The sequence below is a fragment of the Humulus lupulus genome, chromosome 7 (genome assembly GCF_963169125.1).
Source record: "Humulus lupulus chromosome 7, drHumLupu1.1, whole genome shotgun sequence".
NCBI classification, from domain to species: Eukaryota; Viridiplantae; Streptophyta; class Magnoliopsida; order Rosales; family Cannabaceae; genus Humulus; species Humulus lupulus.
Window position 1 is genome coordinate 36,308,138 of NC_084799.1, and position 15,252 is coordinate 36,323,389.

General features: G+C 34.6%; 1 protein-coding gene across 1 annotated transcript; it reads left to right on the forward strand.

Annotated features, from left to right (window-relative positions):
• Nucleotides 1-3,582: 3,582 nt before the first annotated feature.
• On the forward strand, nucleotides 3,583-6,531 carry LOC133791162 (uncharacterized). Its single transcript, XM_062229081.1, has 5 exons — nucleotides 3,583-4,205; nucleotides 4,294-4,599; nucleotides 4,699-4,993; nucleotides 5,679-5,798; nucleotides 5,927-6,531. Exons 1-5 carry the CDS (start codon nucleotides 3,861-3,863, stop codon nucleotides 6,070-6,072), a joined length of 1,212 nt encoding a protein of 403 aa, XP_062085065.1. The 5' UTR covers nucleotides 3,583-3,860; the 3' UTR covers nucleotides 6,073-6,531.
• The last annotated feature ends 8,721 nt before the right edge of the window (nucleotides 6,532-15,252 follow it).

The window sequence follows — 15,252 nt, forward strand, 5'->3', positions numbered from 1 at the left end:
GGTGCTATGTGGTGTAGGTAAAGGCAAAAGAAAGCTGGACCATCCTTGAGTTGGAGAGCTTAGGTGACGATGTGTACATATGCGGCTGCTCGACCGCCACGACCGAGGGTTTAAAGAGTAACTAGGGTTAAACCCTATTTTGCCGCTTAGGTTGGCTGGTTGTAAATATTTTCTTGTAATTGACCTTTAAATTATATTTTGGGATCCCAATGTATACAGTAAATGTTTTAGTGAAACGTTGTATCTTTAACCAAAATTTTTAACCCTTAACTGTTAATCACATTTAGTTACACGATTATGGCCAAATGACTAGGTTAATGAGTTTAGCACTGTTTAAAATGTACAACGTAACGGTCCCTAGGTAGTAGGGCATTACAACAAGAGATATAGATGGGAGTACAACTCTATAGCATAAATATACAACTAAATATGTAAATAGACAAATAAGAAGATGAAGATAAAGACCAATAGAAGAACAAGAACAAAACAATCATTCTCACTCACACAACCAAAGTGAAGAGCATTGAGGATCACCAACTTGAACAAGGTTTATAACATTTGTCCAAAAGCTTATTTCCCCCTGTCTCAAGCATTAAGGGATTTTCTCAAATGGAAATATAACTCTTTGGAATAAACAAGCCTCTATGGTGAATACATAGCCAAGTGCTCTAGTGGACATAAATTTGTGTGTCTTGCAAGTGAGCAATAATCTCCTATTTATAGAGTTTTGAGACACCATTTGAATTTAAAATTCCACTAACCCACATGGTTGTTACCAAAGTTGAAATGGAAAAATGACTTTGGCTGTCAGCCTCACTGTCCGCGGCCAAAGCTATTTCTGGCCGCGACTGTGAGCCTCTGTTTCCCAGGCCGCGGCCAGGAACACTTGTGGCCACGGCCACAGTCCAGTTTCAACACTTTATTTTGTACAAATTTCCAAACGGTTCTATACTCTTCCCACATGACTTTGTCACCTCTAAACACATTATGGGGGTTAAAATCATGTCTCCACCAGCCATATCACTTATGACTTTGCACTACTACAAAAACACATTTTTAGGACACTCACATAAATGCGAGTCCTAAAAAAGTCTCCTAGACCTTTTAGGACTTGCGTTGCGAGTCCTTAAAGAATTAAAAATTATGTGTGTCCTAAAAGTTTGATTTTTTTTTTAAACAAATACCTCCTGGACTTTTAGGACTCGCGCGAGTCCTAAAAGAATATTTTTAGGACTCGCATTGCGAGTTGCGAGTCCTAAAAACATTCTTCGCGAGTCCTAAAAACTTATGTGTATCATAAAATTTTGAATTTTGAAAAATTTCGAATTCCCTCCAATTTTTGTTAACAAAAGTTTTATTATTATATATTAAAAAAAACCAAAAAAATCACACAGCCCACATTTTCACTCCCTCTCCTCGGTTCTTTCTCTCTCTCTCTCCCAAAGTTCCTTGTCTCTCTCCCTCTCTCTCGAAGTGCCACCGCTGAACGCCGCCGTCCCACCTCCGGCCACCACCACGCGCCGGTCCAATGGAAGCGCCGTCCCCCGAAACCCCCAACCCCCGGAGATGCCGACCTCACGCGCGACTTAAGGCTCTCAACGGAGCACTTGAAGTTCGGTCGTTCATGGGTTTCTCCCAAACTTTTCGAGCATATTCCAGCCACCTCAAGCCACCACGAGCTAAACCACCACCACCATCATACTCCTTGCTTCTTGGGCTTTAAAACCCAATAGTTTGTTTTCCGAACCACCACCTTTTAATGGTGGCGCCGCCACCGTCGCCGGAGCCCCGCCGCCGGATTCAAAACCCACAAATTAATTTTTTAAAAATAAAAATAAAAACTTTTTAGGAGTCACAATACGAGTCCTAAAAAACCTCAATTTTTTAAGGCTCTAAAATAAAGGACTCGCGCCCCGCGAGTCCTAAAAACTGCGAGTCCTAAAAAGTCATTTTTGTAGTAGTGTTGACAAATTCAAATCAAAATGTGTAATATCAAATATGCACATTATTAGGTAATATTTGGGAGTTACAAATTTGTAACTACTTTTGTAACCTCAAATATGTTACACATTTGGATATTACACTATCCAAAAAATGTAACTCACGTATACATTATGTTACAATATGTAACACACTTTGTCACATTATTTAATCTAAACATTATATTATAAATAATATAACAAAAACCCACTACCAACAATTATAAAAGCTTATTCTATCACTTAATTTGTGTAATCTTAAATTTTAAGAGTTGATTTGGTATGAGGTAATATTACTATATATTATATATATGAGAATATAAAAGTGCAAAACTTATCTTATTTAGTAGTAGTATAAATATAACAGAGTTGTATTTTTTTAATTCCTAGGAAAGTGATATCCTTAATGTTCACTCCATGCATCATACATAAATAGTTGGGTTTCACATTACTTTTTAGAGATTTTTTTTTTAAAATGATTTATTTTTTTTCTTATCATTTTTACAATCATAAAAAAAGATTAAAAAATGTGTTTTATTTATTTTTTAAATATGGTAATTGTAATTCATACCAAATATATAAGTATATATATAATAAACATACCTTAATTATTAATATATATTGAAAATATATCTTTTATATACCAAAAATTATAAAATACAAATAGAATTAAATTTTTTTTTTTACAAAAACCATAAAAAAAATTATTTGATAAAAAAAAATCATATTCCCTGTGAATTTTCTTTGCTTTTTATCTAAAATAAGCGAGTCATCTTTAAATAATATTATATTTATGTGAATGGGAGCTACATTTACACCCCATAAATTAATATACACCCTATCTTAGATATTTAAACATTTCTTTATTTATAATTATACACCTTATATATTTCATATATTAGTTTTAAAATTTAAATGATAAATTTAAATTTTTCTTAATAAAATAAATAAATCATAAATATTTAATACCATGTTATATATAAATTTAAGAAAATATAATTTTAAAAAATACAATAAACTTACTTTTGTATTATATGAATTTTTCAATAATAAATTTTATTTTTATTTTTGTGTTGTAACATTGAATATATTTTATAAGATTATAAATACTCAACTTAATAGGAAAAAAATTATAATTTTAGTTTAATTAGAATTTGGGTGTAATCACTAAGCCAAAAAAATTATAAATAAAATTAACGATTAAAGTGGTATATTTTAGTCAATTTTAGTTAAAGATATAATAAGATTTTTCTTTTAAGATTTAATGCATCACATAATTGGAAAAGTTACATAATAAAAAAATAAGATGTCCCCTTATATGAATGTATAAGTCTCACATATAATTATTAACAAATTATAATCTATATAGATAATCAAAAAGTTAATTGTATATTTAGAAATCATATAACTAGATTCGTATAAAAAATATTGTAACAAATTTAATTACTATTTATTCCATTACATTTACAGCAATATATTATAATTATCTGGCTGTTACTAATTTTATGTCACGAAAATCAATAGCCTACTATTGCGTTTGTGTGTATGTTATTTGCTATCTCAATTTGAGTTTTCGGCCAACCACCCAAACCCAACTATCCCAACTATCTGTGACACAAAAAACCAGACATAGCCAAGGGACCCACCCCTCTCTCTGTTCCTGTCCCTACGTTAACTTCTTAGGCCCCCTTCTTCCTCTCCTCACTCAAAACCTTAATAAAAGCTTTCTTCTAATCTCTAAACTCACTCTTATCGGAGCAGTAGTAGTGGTGTCGTGTGATGTGGTGATCATAATATCATATCATCAAAACCCCACCTGACTTTTCGGCTTAACTTTTTATTTTTTCTGGTGTCTGGTGAATTTAAACAAGTTTTGTTATTATGATGGCTGTTGACCTACACCGTGGTGGGGAGTTATTGCTCTCTTCTTCCTCTTCTGATCAGTTCCTCCTCTCTGACATTAATGACGACGGATTTAGTTTCTCAGAAATATTAGGCTTCCACCCTTCAAAGCCTTGGCAACATAGTTTTGATGATCAGTCTTCCAGTAACGGGTTTTCCTCGCCGGTGAGTTCTTCGCCCGATCAATCCGAGACTGACCAGAAAGACGATTATTGCATTGCCGAGTTGACTCGTGATCAGATGATTCACGACTTGTTTGATCCCGACGATGACAAACGGTGTCGTTTCCCTGGCTTAATTAGTAGTCCAGGAAAGCTGAACAAGGTGCGTGCGCATATTGACTTCAATTTTTTTTAGCTTATTACTCTGTTTTTTTTCTCTTTCGAAGTTATGAAATTTATTATTGTTTTAGACAAGGGATTTCAGGGGATGGGGTTCGAATATGACGCGCGTCGGGGCCTGGTCGCTGTTAGGGTCGAGCTATGGAAGCCCAGAAATGTCTTCTCAGGAGCCAACGCCCGTGGTCGAAAAACGGCAGTTCCCTTGGGATTACAGCAGTTTCGAGATAACATCAAAGCTGGAAGACTTGAATATAAGCAACGAAGGGTCGAAACACTTGACGAGTAATCAAAATCAGAGCTTACCTACTTCAAACCTAACAACTTCAGGATTTCGCCGTAACCAACCTCAAACTATTGATCAAATTCAAGCTATTCGTGTAAGAGAGTAACCCATGTATTCTTATTCATTGAAGATTCAATAATCATTTATATTTTTTATAATAGTTGTTTTTTTTTTTGGGTACTTGTATGTATAGTACCGAAAGCTGAAAGAAGAGCTGATTCCAAAGCAAAAAAGCTCAGGAAAGAGAGTAACACTAAATCAAGAGCAAAATCACCATCTTCCATTCGTGAAAAAGGACCGACCAACTCCAAATCGTCACCCTTGGGTTTCTCCGGTTAACCCGAAGCAGCTTCAGCAGAAGCAACCAATGGGTTCGGGTATGAGGGCGGTTTTCCTTGGCGGGTCGGGTTCAGCAAGTGGGTCAAGTGGGACCGGAGTATTCTTACCGGGTGTAATGGGCGAAACATCACAGTCTCGCAAAAAGAGAGGTCACTATTATTAATACTCCATATACTAAGTTCGAACAAAATTTACTTGTCCCATATTCCAAATTCGATGTGTCACCTATTCCTCACTTATAATATGTCACATCATTTCAATTTCTATTTTGTGTCATTTTAAAAATAGTTGGAACATGGTAGAGATATGAAATTTGATTAGATTAGATTTCGATCCCATAAGTAGTTCTATTCTTAAAATTATATTTTATTTGATTTTTTTTTTTAAAAATAGACGTTAAAGGGAGTATTTTTGTTACGGTTCCCAAGTCGTTGGGATTGGTTGGTCTGAAAGTGGAGTATCACCAATCCCATATTTGATATTCTGATAATTAGTACTACAGGTTCGTAATGTAGTCTTTTTTGGTGTCGGCTTGTGACCTTGGATCTAAAACGAATTATGATGGTATAGGTATTCCTAATTATAGAAATAACTACATTTTCCTACCTGTGCTCACTTGTGTGGAGTTTGGTCCTTTTGCAAACTGTTCAGTTAACCAAATATTCTTTTTCTTTTCTTTTCTTTTTTTTTTAAAAAATAATAAGAAAACCCCTTTTCGCTATACAGAAGAGGGTTGACATTTTATTTATTTTTTATTTTAGGGGCATGTGTAACAAATTCTACAGTGGCATGATTCGAAGAACTCTAACCATTTGTTTTTTCTTTTTGACTCAGGATGTTCACCAGTTTTAATACCAGCAAAAGTAATGCAGGCACTGAAAGTTCACTTTGACCGGATGGATAATAACATGTCTGGACAAAACACCACTGATTTCTTCCCTGTACAACAACACGGTACGTAATCACACACAAAAAATATTACAATAATAATAATAAAAAAAAGAATCTTATTCTGTGCAAATACTATTCTTCTACATTTTTTTATGAACAAGTTGGTCTTGGTTACATATTTTATTTTTCAGATATTATTATTAATAGCTCAAAGAGAAATGGGAATAAATATTCACAAAAGAAGGGACAGTCTAGGGCAGCGCCGGCCATGCACCAGCACCAGCACCAGCACCAGCACCAGAACGAGATGGGTCTTCCTCAAGATTGGACTTACTGAAGAAAGTGTTGAACTTGTTCCTCTTGGCTCTGCTAAGCACAGTCAGCTTATTATAGTGATAATTAATGGTGTTTTTTGTTCTTTATAGGTTGAAACAATAAAAAGGGTCCAGTACAGAATAAAGAGGAAGAAATATAAGGAATGACACTTGTGGATCGAATACAGGGAATCCAATAGATAAATATTAGGTGAAGTAGGAGAAATAAGTACCAAACTTGAAGAATGCATCTTTTTTTTTTCTCATTTTTTACTGCTTTTTTTTTTCTTCTTTTAAATGTGGGTACTGGTAGTTCATCTTTCTGGTGGAAGATAGTTGTGGAAGAAATAAAAGTGAATTAGTGAAATATATTGTTGTCAGAGATGGAAGGGACTAGACTATTTGGTCTAGTCTATTATTTTCGTTAATTAAGGATGCTTCTTACATCCCTACTAATAAATACTAATGAATATTCAGCTCTAGCTTTGGCCGTATAATTTTCTAGTTTTCTTTTTTCTTTTTGAAGTTGTTTATGATTGTATATTATATAGATTTTTGTTGTGACTTGTGATTAGGGTCACCTATATGTTAATAGTATTATTTTTCAAAGCAAATATTGTATAAATCCCTATTAAAAACTAATTAAAATATGACTAAAAAATTGTTTGTTTTCATATCAAATTATGGTTTTAATAAACAATATAATAAATAAAATATGACGAAAATTTTTATTTTTATTTTTCCCTTTTAATTTTAATCAATATATGTAAATCAAATCCTAAGTTAAAATTTAATAATTAAAATGAAAATTGTTGATAGAAATTTCATTTGATAATAATATTTAAAAGCCCAAAAGAAAAGAATATATGTAATTAAGTTTCCCACAAATGAATATAATATTAAAAAAAACCACCTTTTTTTTTTTTTGCTTTTTAAGTCTATTATAATGAATGAAACTAGATCATTTTAACTATACTCTTGACAAAATAATTGTAAATTAATATTATTCTCGACAGCACTCAATATTTATCATCATGAAAATTATTTTGCAATTGTTAAATATCAAAATATATTTTTGTGTGGGAGATACTTTAAAATATAATAGTTTGGCAAAACATCTTTTTTAATAGTCATTTCAATTTTACATTTCACTTAAATTTTGATTATTGAGTATTTTGTCGTTTTTATATATTAATTTTGAATAAAATTTTAGTTAGTGATCGATATTACTTTTGAACTGAAATTTGAAAGCAATTTTAAGAATATTAAATAAAAACCATAGCAATGACGAATCATCCAACTTAATCAAAATATAAAGTATTTTATATTATTCCTGAAAAAGTATATATATTGATAAGCATTTTTCCTTGCCATATATACCATGGAACTTAATCTCACTTTGTGTTGGCCTTCTTATTAGTCTATGATCCTGAATCTAGAATCAAATTACTGGAAAGTGATAAGAAGAAAATGCAAACCTAATTTTGGAGCATTTGTAATAATCTCAAAATACAAAAAATTCTCGCGTTTTAATTTTCCTCAATTTTTTCAACTCACCAAAATGGAGATTCAAAAATTAACTTTCATGATAAATTATTATTATTATTAGAGAGAGAGAGAAAGAGAGAGGAATAGGAATCTAGTTTGGAGCCCCCTCGTTCGTGTGAGATCGTGGATTGGAATCTTTTTGTCAAAAAGGTAAAAGAATGAATATTAATGGTTTAAGTAAATGCAAAAGTACACATATAAATATAAATATATATAAATATTTGTGGGAGTATATGTATAATAAAAGTAGAGGTTTTAAATAACCCAACGACTGCTCTGTCTAACTTAGTTGCATCTACTCACGTCACTAACTAGTCAAACTACATTATTAATACTTCAACTAACCAATAAGTTAAAACAATCTTAGTTGTTTCATTCTCCACCAAAACCAAAACTCACCTTTAATTTTAATTTGCTCCAAAAATCAATATTTTTATATAACTAAAATTTAAATCTTGGCTTGTATTGTATATACAAATACGGTAAAGAAGAAGAAGAAGAAGAAGGATATGTACATGCTAAGAGAAATTTAAATAAAATATTAAACGTAGAGATTCCTCCAAGTGTTTGATATGGTAAAAAGAAGATTAATTTTTTGTCGTCGTTTTGCAAAATTTAGTGTTAATAAATAGTTCATTATTGTATTAATGGTCTCCTCTCCGCAGACTGTTGGAGTGGGGATATGAGAGAGCTTGTTAATAATAAAGTTAGTAAGGAGATGTGTGTCCGTCGTTTGTGATTTGTGGGATCAGATTCCTATTATTGGATTTTGCCTAATTTAAAATATGTTATATTATTACGTGCTTAATTAATCAGCCCTTCTCTCTGGCTCCAACTACTATGAAAATTCAGTATTAGAACGCATTATTCAATTTTGTATATTTCTCTTTTATTAAATTAATATAGATATTTGGCCATGGCAAAATGATTATAATTATAAATATATGTGTTACTTAATTTCTGTTAACAACACCTGAAAATGATGCCACAACCATTATCTCCTCAGCTTCTATAATATTGTTATTAATTAGAATCTTTTCAGAGGATGTTATTTTATTTTATTTTTGGAAAGGAATCTACCCTATTGATTAATATTAGGAATCTTATATACATGATTCTAATCTTTTTATGTATATTCACATGCTAATTTGGTTAGATGATGTATAGAAATAATTAATTTTAGAAATTTTCAAATGTAAATGATTGTGTTAATAGTTTATAAAATGGACATTAGAAGGCCAAATTTAAGTGAGAAAAGGTACATAAATCGTAGTCTAAAAGAGAGGAATGACAGTGATATTTTCATGTTGTGATCATCTTCTTTGACAATATATAGTGAAAATATGCAGCTGCAAAAATGTTGCTTTCACAATGAGAAATGAACAACTATAATATGTGTACTTATAAGATTTATTAGGGAAAGAAAACGAATAATGAGCATTTTTTTTAATTTCATAATATTTTTTTGAATGAAAATACAATTTATATGTCACACACGAATTTGAAATTAAATGATGAGATTGGAAATCTAATATAAGGTCGGCATTGATACTCTTCTCAATATTCATTCTAATTATAAATTGTCAAATTTATCCTCTCATATTAAAAAATTAGAGTTGCCTAAAAAAATATAGTTAGATACATTACAATTTTAAAAATATGTACATATATATTTTTATTCTTCATATAACATATGTATTTTTAAAAAATAATATATGTACAATATATATAATTTAACAAATAAATCACTTAATTTAGTATTTATCTTTTTTGTGAGATTTTCTCAATACAAAACAAAACAAGGTAGGTAGTAAGGGATAATTTTAATTGGTAGGGGCATAGAAAATATCCTTACCGTAGGGGCGTTTTCTAATTCTGGCATTTGGAAAAAATTATAACTCAATTGTTTTTTTAATCATTGTGCATATTATAGTTATAACAGACATCCCACAAATTTTTTCAGAAATTCCGAACAATTTACAGTGCTTAAATCAGAGTTCAAACAGTCAATTGCATGCGTGACTAAAAAAATTTATACGAGTGGAAAATAGACTGTTTGAACTCTGGTTTGGGCGCTATAAATTATTCGAAATTTCCTCAAAATTTGTGGGATATCTGCTATAATTATAATATACACTGTCATGTAAAAATATTTGGGTTATAATTTATCTAAATACCAAAAATAGAAAATGACTATACGATAAGATATTTTCTATGCCCCTACTATAAAATTATCCGTAAGTATATTAATGTAATATTCACTATTTTTCTTTCACGTGCTGTTTTAAATTAGCATTCTTTTAATATAATATATTTTCATTAATGCGAAAAACTATTAATATGTAATTGATATTATTTAAAAAAAACATTGTATATATGTTTATAGATACTAGATACAAGTAACGTGCAATGCACGTTTACTTAGTTTTATTTATAGAATTTGTTGTCTGTGTTTTTACCAAAGGACACATGGCAATCCGAAATCGGTGTGGGTAGGGCACATTCCGAAGAGGTGTGCCTTTTCAAGTGAGGACACACCCCGAGGGTCGGTCCTCGGAGGGTAGATGTCTCGGCTTAAGGTCGTGTCCCTCGGATATAGGGCATGGATGTCTCTCCAAGGCCATGCCCTGAGGACTTGTCAGTAGTCCTTGAACTCTTTGCAAGGCCATACCCCGAGGACTTGTTAGTAGTCCTCGAACTCTTCACAAGCAGTTGCCTTTCAGGTCAAGGATCTTGTCCTCGGGACCTAGGAGGTTAGCCAGGTGTCAACTAGTGCAGATTTGTTATGTCAAACGATCGTCTGACAGCCTTTTTGGCGATCCACCCATAGTGTTGTCAATTATACGACTCGAAAATTAGCACTCCCACTACGTCGCCTGACAAGGAAATACATTTGCATGCCCTGACAGATCCAGGGGCATGTTCCCCATAAAGTAGGTAACTTTCTGCAGTGGGCCCCGCATTTATCGCATGGGCCGTAGTCTCTAGTTAATGTAGCCCAATGCATTAAAGTAGTATTAATATCCCAATAACGAGGAGAATATGTATTAAGTACAGATAATTAGCATTAATTACCCAGCCTCTATAAATAGGGATGGGAGTCTCTTTGTAAAGGGTTCAGAATTTTTATAGAAAGAGAGTCTTGTACTCAGAGTAATATAAACGCTGCCTGAGAAACCCCATTGGTGATTGCCCTAGCAAGCTTCCAATCCCTTTAATATCAGAGACTCATGGACTAGGGCTCTTTTATAGCCTGAACCAGGTAAAAATTGTTGTGTTCTTGCTGTTTATTTCTTTAATCTATCATCTTTAAGCTAATAGCGAAAAAGACAATCAACATTTTAGTGCTTTCATTGAGAGCTTGAAGAAAGCATTTAGAACATTTACAGCCATGGTAACCACTCAAAGAAATGCAACAGACGATGTAGTCCCTCCTACCAGAGTTGAAGGAGGGGGAATCAGTCGACCACTGTAATGACCCAAATTTCCTAATAAGGCTTAGGGCCTTGATTAGGAGGCCGGGATGACCATAATTGATTTATTATGTAATTAAATGATTATATGCATGTTTAGGTGTATTAAATATGCATGTGAACCCATTTCTGTTCAATTGGGTGATTTTCATATTTTGGCCATTCGGGTATATTTGGCATATATGTGGCATGTGTGTGGTGCTTCATTATAATTTGGTTATGCTAGGGTTACTCAGCACGAGACGATCCTAGGAGGTAAGCTAGCGGAAAGGTCACAACGGGATTTATACTTGACTCAGAGTGAGTCAAGGGGTATTTAGCACATTACCGGGATATTGGGTATGGGAATAAATATTTGATGATAAATTGAGTGTTAGTAAGATCAGGGGGAAATTCTGGGAGTTTTGACTATTTTACCCCCGGGGGCGTTTTCGGGACCCCGAGCATTAGGATTTGCTTGAGGTTACTTAAGCTTGAAGTAACCTGTTAGAATTATAAAAGAACGTTCAGAACGTTCTATCTTCCTTCCGTTCCCTTTTCGACACCTGATCACATTTTCAAAGGAAACTTGAGTTCTAGGACTCGGATTCAAGCGAGGATCGAGGCATAGCGATTCTAGGGAAGATTAGAAGCTTATTACCCGGACGATTTGGTTGAGAAACGACATAATCGGAGGTAATCCAAGTTTTAAATTCTAAGTTTTTAAAGTTTTTAAGCTTGAATTGGATTTTATGTTTTGATGATTTTTTTGGATGAATTGAAGCTTGGGTTTTATTGGTTTTGGGAGATTAGGATGTTTGAGAACTTTAATTTTGAGATTTGGATAGGTTGGGGTCGGATTTGGAGCTTTGAAGCTCGAAGAACACGAAGTTAGAACCTAGAAATTTGGTGTAACGCCCTGGTTGCTCCAAGACCGTTACTATGAGCTTTGAACCGTGCTTAACTCGCTAATCGAGTTCTTTGATTATAAACGTGCATCTAGGTGTTGTTAATAGGTTAAGATGAAAACCAATCAAAAGGAAATGATATATTTTATTTAAAACATTAAACTGTTCATGGGCCCATAAAAACGTTTACAAGTTATTTATAATAACAAATGGTCATTACAGTGTAAAATTTACAACCCGTCGACCTAAGTGGCAAAAATAGGGTTAACCCCTAGTCCCTCTTAGAAACTCCTTGGCCGTTGTAACGCCCTACTTCCTTAGAGCCGTTACTAAGTGATTTTTAAGAAAAAACAGTGTGCAATGAACTCACTAACCGAGGTTTTGAAACAAAAGTGTGACTAATTAAAAGTTAAGGCTGTAATCTTAGAAAAATGCGTAGTTTCAATAAAACTTCTAGTATTAAACATTTGGGATCCCAAAATAAGGTTTGAAAACTATTTACATCTTAAAATAAGTTTACAATTGATCAGTTATAAAAATCATAGATTATTACAGCCATTTTCGAATAAACCCCCAACCAAAGCAGTCGGACAGGCCAAACATGTACGCGTCACTTCACGCTCTCCGTACTCATGGTTGGTTGACTCAGTCTTTGCCCTTACCTGCAACACGGAGCACTCGTGAGCCGAAGCCCAGCAAGAAAACTCATGCAGTTCATAACATATGCAAAATATACAGTTAATCATATTAGATAGTCCACAGATAAACAAGTCAACCATTAGACTAAGCAAACACGGTCATGCCGCCCCAGAACCCTTACCACAGCCTGGGGTCTCGGTCCTCACCGTAAGGATCTCACATGTATCCTATGGGTCCTACCCTGACTATAAGCATCCCATGTGTTAAGTGTTACTTCCGGCCCCGCTGCCGTTCTCGGCCTTGCCGCCCTCGACCATAGCCTTTCATTTCACTATAAACATATATAGCATAAATCAAACAACATTCAAACAAATATCAATTCATTTAAATCTGCACCCTAACATGTAATGCAATATAGGGCCATGCCCGACAATCATCTCATCATGCAATATAGGGTCGTGCCCCGCAATCACACTATGGGCCCACACCCTATCCTACGGGTGTTATAGTTTTCTTACCTTTCCCTTCAATAGCTTAGATCACCTGACTCCTTGAGCACGATCCCACTCGAGCCTTAGCGCACACCTAGGCACAAACATAGGTCAAAGTCAACACCTAACCCCAAGTCCGAATACCTAGCCTCGGGACCAATCCCGAGCCCTCGGGAAGTCCTAAATCCCCAAAACAAAGTGGCAGAATCGAGCTCCGAACCCTAGGTTAAAATCACTCATCAAAAACCCAAAAATCCACCTCTGTGAACAGTGCAGCGCTACAGCGCTCTAAAGAGGGCGCTGTAGCGCTACAAGCAGAACACTCCCCCCAGAACAGGGGCTAGCGCTACAACGCCTACTGACTAGCGCTGTAGCGCTAGTTGCAGCCCAGCAGAACCCAAAAATCGGTTCTTGCGATTTCCTTCAACCAAATCAACCCCAAACTTGTCCAAACCTTTTCCAAACCCAAAATCAAGCTTATAAACATCTCACACTCATCCCAAGCATCCCAAGAACTCAAAACCCAAGCACATTCAACCCAAATCTCAAAATTCACCATGAACAACCCTAAACCCAGACATTCAGTCAACAACAAAGTTAAAGGCTTAAAATTCTTACCATTGATGAAAATTTCGACCTTGATTCAACCTAGACCTCCTTAGCTTGTTCATCATCAAAGCTTGCTCAGAAATTCCCTAAAATTCCCATCAACTCAGCTCAAAACACAGCTCAAACCATCAAAACCCTTAAAACTGAAATCTCTAAAACTTACCCAAAAGTTGATGTGTTCTTGCCAAATCTTCAAGTCTAACCCAAGATCCTTGATGCTCAGCCTACCATTTCTCTCCACTAAGCTTTGCTCCAAGAAAAATGGAGAGGAATGGTGCAAAAATGCACAAACCGATCCTTTGGAAAACCCCTCTGTTTTTCTCTCTTTTCTTTCTTTCCTTTTTCTTTCTTTCTCTCCACAACCAACACTCTTTCTCTATAAATCCCACTAAGTGTATAAAGCCTCATAAATCAACCTTCTAAAAGCCAATTGACCAAAATGCCCTTCCTATTAACTCTAAATCCTTTTGTCCAAATAGGGCCATTTTAGTCATTTTACCCAATTCCCGCTAATCCTCAAGTGTCTCTAATATTTTCCCGTTGCTTTCCAACACCTGATAAACCACCAAATAAATATTCCCCATCATCAAAATTAATCTCAATCTATTCTCTAAATTCTTGCTTATACCCCCAGGCTCGCCCCGAGCCGGGTATAAATTCCCGTCATGACTTTCCGCTAGCCTGCTCACTGGGATCGCCTCGAGTCACAAATCACAGATACGCCCACATACCACTGTGGTCTCAACAATCATCACATATCAATACAGTTATGCCCAACCTGACCAAATTACAATTATGCCCTTCTAACACGATCCGGGCCTACATGCATACTAATATACATAGTCATGCATCTCAGATAAACAACTAGTCATATAACATGCTTTAAATCATAATCATGCATTTAACTCATTAAAGTCACACATAAATCCCATCATGCCCTCATGGCACGCTAATCAAGGCCCTTAAGCCTTATTAGCGAAATTGGGTCGTTACAACTATCCCCTCCTCATAAAAATTTCGTCCTCGAAATTTATCCAACACATCAGTCAGTAAACCCGCAACTCTGACCATAATTTCCAAGGTCCATCGCCTTTGCTTTACTTTTCAACAACACTCTCACAAGGGTAACAATCTTGCCCCTCAAGATTTCGTCTAATAGCCATACTGTCGATAGCTTCTTGTTTACACTGCAACCCTGCTGAAACCTCAGGGTCTGCCTAGATTACAATGACCAATTCATTGTCTTATTCCTGATTCCAGAGATACTCAAAATCATCACCTCTACTAGGTGGGATCAGCTTGTAGGCCCCGCTGGCCTAACCCTTGGTACAACTTCATAATTTTATGTTGAATTAAGAGCCAGAACTCTCCCTTCTTTCTCTGAACACCTTACAGATCCTCGTCTGTTAAACGCAGAGACGCAGCTCTTTCTTCCCGGAACTTTATTTCCTCATAACTTAGCAATTTACCAGCTCTTTATTCTTTCAAATAGGCAGACACTCCTGCCTTAAGAAGTTTCAACGACCTACTTGGCTTTCTCTCTGAACTAAAGCCAA

What these genes read in the sequence shown, in the direction of transcription:
- LOC133791162 (XM_062229081.1), top strand. Translation starts at nt 3,861, where the DNA reads ATGATGGCTGTTGACCTACACCGTGGTGGGGAGTTATTGCTCTCTTCT. An exon ending in ATCAAATTCAAGCTATTCGT is followed by an intron (nt 4,600 to 4,698) that starts GTAAGAGAGTAA and finishes TTGTATGTATAG; the next exon opens with TACCGAAAGCTGAAAGAAGA. An exon ending in CTTCCCTGTACAACAACACG is followed by an intron (nt 5,799 to 5,926) that starts GTACGTAATCAC and finishes TTTATTTTTCAG; the next exon opens with ATATTATTATTAATAGCTCA.